This window comes from Lissotriton helveticus, chromosome 4_2 (assembly GCF_964261635.1).
Source record: "Lissotriton helveticus chromosome 4_2, aLisHel1.1, whole genome shotgun sequence".
Taxonomy (NCBI): domain Eukaryota; kingdom Metazoa; phylum Chordata; class Amphibia; order Caudata; family Salamandridae; genus Lissotriton; species Lissotriton helveticus.
In genome coordinates, this window is record NC_136064.1 from 131545376 (window position 1) to 131558251 (window position 12876).

At 44.2% G+C, this 12876-nt stretch overlaps 1 protein-coding gene across 1 annotated transcript in view; it reads left to right on the top strand.

Moving 5' to 3' along the window:
* Positions 1 to 4152: 4152 nt before the first annotated feature.
* The window catches only part of LOC144752113 (indolethylamine N-methyltransferase-like), a 37181-nt gene continuing 28457 nt past the window's right edge, over positions 4153 to 12876 (top strand). Inside the window, exon 1 of the mRNA XM_078640056.1 lies at positions 4153 to 4300. Within this exon, the coding sequence (XP_078496182.1) occupies positions 4153 to 4300 (148 nt within the window). The remainder of the gene's footprint in view (positions 4301 to 12876) is intronic.

Below are 12876 nucleotides of genomic sequence, written 5' to 3' on the forward strand. Positions count from 1 at the left end.
AGATGTGCTGAGTTGAGATGTGCTGAGGTGAGATGTGCTGAGGTGATATGTCCTGAGGTGAGATGTGCTGAGGCGCGATGTATTGAGGCTAGATTTCTTTCACATAATGAAAGGAGGTAAGTGGAGACACCAGAGTGTACGAAAGTGAGAGTAATCTGCACTCTCCTAGAGACGCTAGACGACTGGGCAGGGGTTAAATACAAAGCTGCGCCCAAGATGGCCGCCAGGATTACTAAACTCCTGAGTTCAGTAATCTTCCACATTGCCGAGGCATGGTTGTGGCCATGATTCAAGCACGTGTTTGCACAAATAACTTTTACAATTTTGAGCCAAAATATCCAACCAGCATGTGTCAGTGCAAAAACAAGTTACTAACATGTGCAGCAGAGGGTTTTAAACACAAATCTACGGTCCACCGTGAGCCAGTACAACAACCTAAGGGAGGACGAGACCGAATGATGTTTAGGAATGTCCATCACTAGCCTGGCAGCGGCATGTTGCACCAGCTGCAAGTTATGCAACTGGCCTTTGTTGATGCCTAAATAGAGGGGATTGCAATAGTCCAATCTGGACAGTATTAATGCAACCACCACTTTTTTCTTTTTTTGCGTGCTTCAAGTGAAAGGAAGTGAGAAATGTTCCTTATGATCCAGATAAGCCCGAAATAAGTGGCCACTGTCTTGGAAACCTGCAGGTTCATGAATAGGTATACATCCACCACCACTCCCAGATGCTTCCCATGACAGACTGGAGTTGGACAGGCGCCTAGGGCATCAGGCCACCATTCCCTAGACCAGATGTTAGGACTGTCTCCAAAGATCAGAACGTCCGTCTTCTTGCCCTTCAATTTGAGATAGTTTTGTACCATCCATGACAAGACTGCTAACATGCAGTTCTTAAAGTTCTGCGCAGAATCCTTAGCGTTTTGCGTGATTGACACCATAATTTGGCTGTCATCCGCATAAGACAGAACTTCTAACCCAAAAAACTTCACCATCCCTGCCAGCGAGGCCACATACATATTAAATGAAGTGGGGCTCAGGGAGGAGCCCTGTGGCACGCCGCAGACAAGGGGGATAGACTCCGAGTAGAAGCTTCCCAAATTTGACTATTTGGGACCGCTTTTCCAGGAAGGAAGTTAGAACATCCAAAGCCAAGCCCCCGACCCCTATCGCCCTGAGACGCTCCACCAGTCTCTGGGGAGACAGGGTATCGAATGCTGCAGTGAGGTCAAGTAGGATTAAGAGAGTGGTGTGACCTGCAGCCACCTGCACTCGAATATTATCCAAAACTGCAGTGAGGGCAGTTTCCGTGCTATGGAACCTTCTAAAGCCATGTTGCGAGCTATCCAAAATCTGATGTTCCCTAATTACATTTGGTAATGCTAATGTATCTATTAATGTTATTACTAGGAATTATAAACTATGTTTAGTAGTGGGTTATTGGGAATGGAGCGAACTAGGCTAGGAAGTTAAAATATAAGTCATTTAAATATAATGTTGGTTCGGATTTTATAGTAAAAAATTTATTTTATTGGTTATTAAATATCCTAATGGTTTAATTGTATTAGTGTTAACATTTATTTTAATGTCATAATTTATATAAGTAGGTTACATATTTTATTGGTGGGTTGTGTTTATAGGAGAATAGGATGGTAAGTTAATTAAGGTAAAATCTATTTAAATTTCATATTATTGTATTGTATGTTAACTGAATAAGTAATTGAATAATAATTATGCAGATATTGATGTTTATAAATGTTTATAAACATTTTTAAGTGTTTATCAATGTTTTTTTGCTTATGGTTATTATCCATGCATGTAAATAAATGTTCAGTTTTAGGGGAATGTGGTAGGAAGATATTAAAGTGTTTATAATATTTGTGAATTCATTGTTTTATATGTATTGGATTCATTGATAATTGATTATGTATAATTCTTTGCATTTCATGTTAATAACTCTGTTGTATTTGAATTATTATTGCAGTCAGTTATACAATACACTGAGACATTCCAAATCAGAACTAGCTTAGTAAAAATAAAATAGAACTTCATAAAATCGAGAAACACTGGCGTAAACGTATTACATAAAATGTCTCCCTAAAAGCCAAAGAGCATTGTAACAAGATTAAACTTGCTAAATTAAATATTTTATCTTTTTGTTAAAACCATGCCTCCAACATGAATAAAGATCTCTTTAAAATGGTGACGGTGCTTCAGGAGGCTGTCACAAATATGTTTTTCCGTCATTTAATTTATGCAATCAGCTCTTTTCTTTTTTATTCAAAAGATTGCAAGTTTACGCGTGACAATGAAGTTGAAATAAAAATTGGACCCTTGCTAAAACAGGAACCTTCGTGTAAATTACACTCTCTGGGTGACATCTCTCTCCGCATCCCTGTGTACCAGTTAACTTTATTGAAATGGGTCTGTAACACCTCCACCCAGCACTGCATGGACAGGTCTGGTCACCAACATGTTCTGCGATCCATGCGGTTCACATCGCTCTTCCGCTTGAGGTGACCACTACTTTAGAGAGGCCAGAACAACCCTGTTGGTGGGGACATGGGGCCTCATGCGGAGCACGGTGTCCATTAACATGCCTCTGGGCCCTGCGTGTTGCGGTCCTGCCACCAACATGTTCTGTTATCCACGCGGTTCATGTAGCTCTTCCCCTTGAGGTGACCCTCAATGCTGCTGGTGGGGACATGGGGACTCATGCGGAGCACGGTGTCCATTATCATGTCTCTGGGCAGTTTGTGCAGCTCTCCTTCTAACAAGGTCTCATGTAAGTTCTTGATAACACTCAGCTGTTAGTTGTTGCACCCAACACATATCTTACCCCACTTGTGTTTGGACCTACCTCTGCAAAAGGAATCCAGGTGTCATTTCCACTGTGGACCTCTGGGTGTCTCCTTCAGAGGAATCATGATGTGTTCTCCATAGGAAAACTGAAATAGAAGAGGTGACAATGGCTGATGGACCCCTGCTGTAGATTACTGCAGAAAACTACACATGTTTCCTAAAGTTCAGAAACATTTCTTGCAGGATATTGCAGGATACTATGTAGGTGACTTCTAAAGTTGAGAAACATTTGTTGTTGACTTTCTGCAAAAATACAAAGTTGTGACCACAAATGCATATAAATATAGGTTGGAAATTTGTTGTTGAAAATGAAAGAAGATAATACATGAAAAAGCTATTGGATTCATGCCTGAATGAGTGAATAAATGACTGAATGACTGGCAGGACTGTGACTGAGGTAGAAAGTGCCCCCCCGTCACTGATGAATGTAGTGAGGGCTTAATTACATGACACAAATTAGAACATTGGAATGTTGGTAGCTCCATTGAAAACAATGGAGTGCTCTGGGCTTATAATGGCTGGTATAAGCACGGAATTCCAACATTCCAATGATTTTTTGTCGCTGTGAACAACGGCTTCAGGGAGCCTGAGTGGATTTCAATCCCCTCGCGCTTCCCGAAGCCTTTGTTTAATTTGTTAGAACATTCTGTCCTCTAGTGGCAGAATGTTCTAATAGCCTTATAGCCCTTCGCAGCAGGGCTATACCGGCAATTAAAGTCCTGCTGCCTTGTTAAAGTCCCTCGCCTTCAGCTCGGGCCTTTAATAGACATTATAGCCCATTACGGCGGGCTATAAGGCTATATTCTTCAGTGCTCCAGAGCTGAGAAGTAATTATTGCCCATCCGGAAGTAAAATAAATTCCACAACATCGTGGCTTCCTCTGGTCAGTGGGAGCCAGACTCGCTCAGTGTGAGGGCTCGTGAGACCGCTGCTACCTCGGCTGCTCTCGGACTCTGAGCCCGGGTGAGAGGTCAAAGAGAGGCACTATGGAGACCCATTACTGGGTTAGGAGTGCTGGGGCTAAGTCAACTAAGTTGACTTTCTTTCTGTTTGTCTCACTTTGTCTGTCTTATGATTCAAATAATTATGCTTGGGAACAAGATGAGCGGTTTACAAGCTTCAGTCAGCTGCTAACTGTCAACAAGTAAGGGATTAATTATCTGTGAGCTTTGCAGCACATGACTATTAAAACTTATGTATGTCTATTCTTTGACAATTTGCAATTTAAATTATACAGTATAAATGCACAGGCCGTAGAAGTGCAGCTTGTAATTTTGCATTCTCAAGAATGGCGTCTTGTTCTGACCTGCAAGCGCTCCATGAGCAACGCCTGGATCCCAGGGCAATGCTTGACACATACTCAGGAGAGAATTCTGGCTTTCACGAAGACTCTGTTAAATGGATATTCACTCGATTGCACAAAACCTTCTGTTCAGGTAAGTGGCCCTTCCAATCCATCACACCCTTATGTGTGTTTTATCTATTCTCCTAACTTATAGTGGGTGCCTGGAGTAGCACTACTCTTGAGAACACATGCTGGTATTCATTGAACCCTTAAACATCCTGATGAATATATATTTCATTTGGGAGTCACAGTTTTTCCCAATTCTGGTTTCCTGATGAAAAGATATAGGGCCTCATTGGGATGTCGGTCGGAAAGCATTCAACCGACCCGGTCTCAGAATGGTTTGCGACCCAATCGGACTCGGGGAGTCCGACCAACCAATTACGATGGTTCCGAACACTGCTCGGTTGGACTCCAATTAATTTCAATGGGAGCCTGTGTTCCAAACGACTACGCAGGCTCCCATTGAAAAATGGGGTGGTTACAGAAAACCGTGTACCCTGTGGTGAGCACCCAATGGTGCCTGCCACACTGTGCCTGGTTTGGAAGAGAGGACCCATGGGTAGCTCCATGGCAGAGGTGTACCCCAGGCCCCCACAGCCCAGTATTCTAGCCATAGACCTAGTGAATGAGTCCGGGAGGGGGCCCCTCTATGTCTCTTACAAGTGGGACACTCAAGTTTTGCTAGGCAGGGCCCCACAGGCCCCATTCATTGGTCACCAGGTGAAGGGAGCCTGCTAAGGGTTCCCAAAGTCAGGCTCTGACAGCCAATCCATGACAGACAGACCAATTTGGAAAGGCTGTCTGAAACCAATATCATAATCCCTTGGTCAGAAACGAGGTCTGTAGACCTGTACGAGTGTGCTTCAATCTACTCGGTTCCTCCAAATGCTGTTCGGAAGGGAGTCAGAACCGAGTCGGAATGGCCCAACGATTTGAGAACATTGTAATCGGTCAGTTGGAAAGATGGGTTCCGAATAGGATTTGTACGAACCAAATGCCATTTGGAGCCTATTCAAAATACATCATAATTGCCCCCATAATGTGTATATTAATTACTTGTCTCTTAATCTTGTCATTGGTGAGATTAGTATGATGTGAATATAATAAAAAGCAGGAAAAGGAAGCTGGAAGCACAAGTTTCACCACCTTCCTCTTTGTGACATTAGGAGTCAAATAGGATGACTATGCACCCAAACCATAAATAATGCACTGACCTCTTTTTGAAGGATCATCTATAATCACACCTTAGACCCCATAAACAATCAAACCTGGCATATTAAATACACCTGGACAGCATTAGCAACAGGAATCATTTGAAAAAGTTTCAAAAACACAAAACCAACTAGGGGTGTGTAACATTTTCAGCTCCACTGATGGAGATTGTACAGTTTATGCCACTGCTTGTTAGCTAGTAGAGTTCCAGCCAAACTCAGCCAACCACCACATGGCAGAGTTCTTTCTTGGGCACAGCTTGCCAACGGTAAGTTGATGAGAGTGAATTGGCGTTCCCTAGTGTCATTTTCAGGCGCTAGGGAAGCACCCGATGAGACTTTTCGTAACGTGAGTGGTCATGAACATTCGCGGTGAGAGAGTTGCCACTTGAGCAGCAGCAACGATGAAGCACCCTCTGGCATGCCGCTAGGTGTAATTCGAGCCAATTTTGCAGTGTGGAACAAGGGCTTAAAATCAGGAGAAGTAGCTCAGTATGCCGATTTACGCATGCTTGAGGAACTCCGCTGAATATCACTTTGTTTTCATGAAAATCCACGGAGTGAAACTCTGCGAGCTCCAACCACCCCTAAAAACAACACATGAGGGTGCAAAATAAACTGATGATGGCACAGTGAGAGAAAAATACAGGAATAAGTTTGCAGTGAAAGATCTGTGGACAACCCATTAACCTCCAGCATCAAAACAAACCTGAAGGTGTATCTGCCATATTTGTATTTGTGACACCTATAATTAACTTTACCAGTCTAGGCAAATCCAGAAAACCCTCAGCTATATGTTGTGTAACGGTAACAGTGACTCGGGGCCCGATGTATAATTTAGTGGCTGTACCGTCCTCCGCCAGGATGACTGAGTAAATGAGTCTGTCCAATGGCTAAATCTTTAAATATTCATTAAGTTTGCAAACATTTTAAGCATTGACAGGAACCAGCGTCAAGGAGGTTTGTGCAGTGCATTATAAGCATGGTCGGAAAATCCGTTCCGCTCGCGGATTTTGCGGATTTTCGGTAAATTCGCAATCCGCGAACGCTCGCGAATTTACCGAAAATCCGCAAATTCGCACGCAGCGGATTTTTTTTTCTTGGTGATACAATTTTGCGGCGTGTGGCGTAAGTTCGCAATTGCGAACATGTAGGTGCGGCGGGCAGCAACAATCTCGCGAAATTACAAAATTTGCAATTCTGCACAAGAAATCCACTAGCAAGCAGCATAGACCTTCAGAAAATGATGATTTTTATCAGAATAACTCCTCAGGTTGACATTTGCCTGCACTTTTTTGGATTTGAGGCCTTTTGACTTTCTTTGGATCACTTTTGGATTAGAAATCAACTTTCACAAGTAAGTTTTTTTGGGGCATTACAGTTGCTGTTCTGCAGAAAAACAAGTTTTGCTAAACTGAAAGCACTCAGCAGGTGCAAAAGTTCAAATTCATCATTAGTAACCATTCCCTATAGTGCTTCCTGACTGGGGCCCCTCCAGAGTTCAGTTGCTAGTTGCAACAATTGTATGACCCTGCTCTGACCCTCACAGCCGGATCATAGAATAGCTACAAGTAGGCCACAAAGGTCCTGGAAAAAAAAATTGCACTGCAACAGAAATCAAATTACAGTTAAGGAAGCAGGTGCCAGACTGGATTTTTAAAACAGTGACACATTAATAAATCAACCCCAAATTAATTCATAGCAGTTGAAGCAGGGCAGGTGTGCTTGCTTTTCCCCCCCATAATCTACAGTGATGATGATGAACTAGAGGGTGGCATTGATGTACCAGAGGGTGGCATGGGTGAAACAGAGGGTGGCAGTGTTGAAACAGAGGGTGCTGTGAACCATTGATGATGAACCAGACGTAGAAACAACATAGTCGCGACCGTTGCGTGCCGACAAGTAAGTTCGCAATTGCGAACTGGTACAAAATCCTCGCGAACTGGCAGAAACCCTTGCGAACACTATAAAAACAAAAGAATCCGCAAATTCGCGAGAATTCGCGGATTTTGCGGATTGCGAGTTCGCAAATACGCAAATTCGCAAACGCCAGATTCGCAAAATACGCCCATGCTTAGTGCATTATAACTTTGCTGTAAGGCTACATCAAACATGGTCGAGCCGTACGGCAAAGTTAGAATTTTTATTTATTTTTAAAGTAAATTCTAAAGCTGGATTTTCTTTATGGAATAAAATAATGCTCTATGCCTTAGGACTTTACTCCCATGGTGAGGGGGTGCATTGAGCACCTTTCAGTGCCCCTTGCCGCTAGGTTTCTCCTGGCAGTAACTAGCATTGAAAATGGTTGATGTCTGTCCATCTAAAATCTGTGGGTAGACATACGTCCAATTCTCTGATGGCCTTTAGTATATTGGCATTCGAGATGTTTAACCCCTCCTGTGCTTATGACGAGGTCAGCTTGTCATGAGCCACAGCGCTCGTGTGCTCATGATGAGCTGAGTTCGTCATGACCGTTGGAATGCTCGCACGCTGGGCTGATTCCCCTGTTGAGCGAGCGTTCCATTAAACGGGCGTGGTTATGACGAGCTCAGCTCATCATGAGCACCGGAGCGCCGTGGCTCATGACGAGCTGAGCTTGTCATGAGCACCGCGGTGCTGTACGTGCCCCCCCTCCCCCAAGCACAGAGGGGAAAAAGAGCCCCGCAGTGAAGGAGTTAAACACAGTGGAGAAGGAGTAGTCTCTGACATTGTCAAACTATGGCTCGCCCACATTTAACTTCGGACCATTATGTGGGTGGGGAGGGAACTCCTTCGCCAGTGCGACAGAGTTCTCACTCCACCAACAAATGAGTCAGCGCCGTGGTCAGATAACGAGAAACATCCCTCAGAGAAGTACAGCAATCATAGTCAGAGAGACATATTGCTCTAATCTCAATGGCGGTGAGCGGATAATGCTCTGGGCCACTGAATTTATGCGACAGGTGCGCACCAATTTATATGACATGTTGACTAAATTATGCAGCAAGAAAGGGCAAATGATGTGTCATAATGCAGCACATATTTTAATCGTAGTAAATCATTATGTTGTAATTATTACACATTGTTATACTGTCTGGGCCAATGTTTCAAATCATTAGTAGCAGCTTATCAATAAAGTTTAAAAAAAATCAACCGAAAGATGACCAGTTACCCTTTGTAATGCACATCACTATGTTTTTAGCAACTTTTGATATGTTTGCGTTGGAAACAATATTCTTTTTCTTACAATCTGCTGCTTATGCAGCAGATAATGAATATTTTTGGGCAAATGCAACAAGCATATAATTATGTGAGTCTCATAATTCTAGCTGCCTCGGTAATACTAAACACAGGCCTTTGTTCTGTGATGTCTAGAATAGATTCTGGAGCTTTCTACGGTGAATAAACTTTCAAAATTGAAAGGAAAAATATATTCCATATGAAAACCTATCTTCATTAGAGCTCTTGATGAGTCTGTGACGTGTTTGCCTGAAAGAAGCGGCCTGAGGGACGTTGAGGCGGGTCCGGTTCTCTGTCGGGGACACCCCCGTCACCATCATGGACTCTGCGCCTCTTTCCTCCTGTGTCCTGTCTGTGATTTGCGCAGAGGGGTGTAAACGGTATTGTCAGTGCGGGGCATACCTTATAAACAAGCATTGGCAAAGCCAAAAGGTCTCGCAGATGAGCATTATTGGCTTTGTCATATTATTAGTGCAATGATAAGTAAAATTGTGCATAAAATTAATCGAGATTCACACTATACAGCTAGTGTGGTAAGAGCAATGAAACTCACAATTTACGCCTAATGTAGTAATAGCAAAGAAATTGTCATTCAAAAGTTTGTGAGAAAAAAATACAAACTACAATAAATGCTAAAGCCTTGCTAATCCAAAGATATGAGCACGACTAAGGCACTAATGTAAATAACAATGGTGTGATTGTAATGCTGAAAAAATAAACTTTTAAAGCAAGTTTATAAACTGAAATACCACTAGATGGTACTGCGGCATCAGAAATGTTTAATTTCACAGCGAAGGTTTTCTCAATTCAAACCAGAAACCAGAATTCTTATGGGAGAAACTTTAAGCAGGCTGGCAATGTTCACTCAGGCTTCTCAGAAACTTGCAAACAATGCCGATCAGTCTCATGTCAGCAGGTTTAATTATTCATGGAAAGATCACAAGGACACCAACATTTGTAGAGACACCTGTTGGGTCTTTCTCTAATTGTCATGCAGATGCTGGATATGAAATCACAGTGCCGCCCGCAAACTGTCACTGTAGAGAGGGGAGAGCACTTCCAATTACGCACTCCTGAAGAATTTCATTGTGAAAATACTTCTGATTAATAGCAAACAAATGCAGAAGTGATTGGTGCCAGAGTCAATTAACAAGTTTGCATTTCTGATAGAGTGCTTTTTTCGCAGTCAGAAGCGCTAACCATTAGGCGTGGGTGGTAAATTCTGTTCCGTTCGTGGAATTTGTGGAATTTGGGTAATTTAGCGTTCCGCGGAGAACGCAAAATTGCCCAAAATTCTGCATTCCGCGACTTCGCAACATTTTTTCTTGTTCGCGTTCACAAAATGTGTGTTTGCAAGATGTTTCCCACCGAGCACGCAAGCAGCGATTGCGAACAGAAAAAAAGCTTTGCGAACAAGCGATTCCGCGATTTCGGCATGTTCGCAGAGATTTTTTACCATTTCGCAGAGATTTGCGTAACGCGATTACGCAAATTCCGCCCACCCCTACTAAGCATCAATGACAAAAAATGATCAGCACTGCTTGGAGATGAGTTTAGAAAAGATGAGAATGATAATCCACTAATTTTTAATCTTAAATGTCCATGGATTATCAACCTAAATTAAAGTCTCAATTGTTAGAGCTCATAACAGTAAAGATATAAATCCTAGAGCCTGCACCGAAATCTCCCAACCTCAATACTTTAAAAAAATATGACAGAAGATGAGTTGTGTGGCGAATGCTCTAATATTAAACAACACACAGTGACCTTTAAACCATGAGCAAATGGTAATTGGTGTATGTGAGGAGAGCTCTAGTTATATTTCATAGTCAAAAAGAATAAGAGTACACACTTTAAATGATAAGTTCCAGTCCTATTGTAGTCCACTGGAGAATCACAAAATGTTGTCTGATGTTGGGATCACAATCCAGTTACTTGAGAGCGTCCCACCCTCGTCGCCAGTGTACAATTCAAGTAATAATCAGAAATGGTAAGGCTCCAAGAGGCTAATTAGAAATGTAGGTTTATTCCAGTAAAGTGATCCCCTCCATCAAGCGGGACATGCCAGCTGCAACGGACCACTCAACTGCAGCTACAGCTTTACACCTGGTTCTATCACCGTGGAGCTGCTTTAAACGTAAGCAGCAACTCTATAATGAAAGATACAACAGAGAAACAAACAACATATGTAATTACAGGACATTACACTGTACATCAAAGGTTGAAGTGTGGCAGAAATGATAAAAGGAGTACAAGCGAGGAGAGTGACTGACAGTCACCACTGAAGCACCGAAGAGACGCCAGCCTGTGTTGGAGAGGCTCACATCTAACAGCACATAGAGTGCATCTCACATTAAATAGAGCGTGTCTAACAACACACAGAGCTCGTCTCACAACACACAGAGCGCGTCTTACAACACACAGAGCGTGTATCACAACACACAGAGCACGTCTCACAGCACACGGAGCATCTCTCACAACACACAGAGCCCGTCTCACAGCACACAGAGCACGTCTCACAACACACAGAGCCCGTCTCACAGCACACAGAGTGTGTCTCACAACACACAGAGTGCATCTCACAACACACAGAGCACCTCTCACAGCACACAGAGCATGTCTCACAACACACAGAGCCCGTCTCACAGCACACAGAGTGTGTCTCACAACACACAGAGTGCATCTCACAACACACAGAGCGCCTCTCACAGCACACAGAGCACATCTCACAACACACAGAGCCCGTCTCACAGCACACAGAGTGTGTCTCACAACACACAGAGTGCATCTCACAACACACAGAGCGCCTCTCACAGCACACAGAGCACATCTCACAACACACAGAGCCCGTCTCACAGCACACAGAGTGTGTCTCACAACACACAGAGTGCATCTCACAACACACAGAGCGCCTCTCACAGCACACAGAGCACATCTCACAACACACAGAGCCCATCTCACAGCACACAGAGTGTGTCTCACAACACACAGAGTGCATCTCACAACACACAGAGCACCTCTCACAGCACACAGAGCATGTCTCACAACACACAGAGCCCGTCTCACAGCACACAGAGTGTGTCTCACAACACACAGAGTGCATCTCACAACACACAGAGCGCCTCTCACAGCACACAGAGCACGTCTCACAACACACAGAGCCCGTCTCACAGCACACAGAGTGTGTCTCACAACACACAGAGTGCATCTCACAGCACACAGAGCACGTCTCACAGCACACAGAGCGCAGTGCTTGGGAGAGCTGTCTCCAAGGCTTGCCAAGCACACAAACTGAAGCCAGCACTGAGTGTCCCAGCAAGTGAAGGAGCATGCCTGTCACACAGAGCGCATCTCACATCACACAGAGCGCGTCTAGCAGCACATAGAGCACGTCTCACAACACACAAAGTGTGTCTCCCAGCACACATAGCGCATCTCACAGCACACAGAACACGTCTCCCAGCACACAGAGCGCGTCTCACAAATCACAGAGCGTGTCTCACAGGACACAGAGCGCCTTTCACAACACACAGAGTGCGTCTCACAGCACACAGAGTACGTCTCAGAGCACGTCTCACAGCACACACAGCGAAAACAGCACACAGAGCACATCTTACAGCACACAGAGCACGTCTCACAGCACACCGAGTGCATTTCACAGCACACAGAGCGCATCTCACAATACACAGAGTGCATCTCACATCACACAGAGTGCGTCTCACAGCACACAGAGCGCATCTCACAGCACACAGAGCTCATCTCAAGCACACAGAGCGCATCTCACAATACACAGAGTGCGTCTCACAGCACACAGAGTGCGTTTCACAGTACACAGAGTGCATCTCACAACACACAGAGAGCGTCTCACAGCACACAGAGCACGTCTCACAGCACACCGAGTGCATTTCACAGCACACAGAGTGCATCTCACATCACACAGAGTGCATCTCACATCACACAGAGTGCGTCTCACAGCACACAGAGTGCGTTTCACAACACACAGAGTGCGTCTCACAGCACACAGAGTGCGTTTCACAGTACACAGAGTGCATCTCACAATACACAGAGTGCGTCTCACAGCACACAGAGTGCGTCTCACAGCATGCAGAGCACGTCTCACAGCACACCGAGTGCATTTCACAGCACACAGAGTGCGTCTCACAGCACACAGAGCTCATCTCAAGCACACAGAGCGCATCTCACAATACACAGAGTGCGTCTCACAGCACACAGA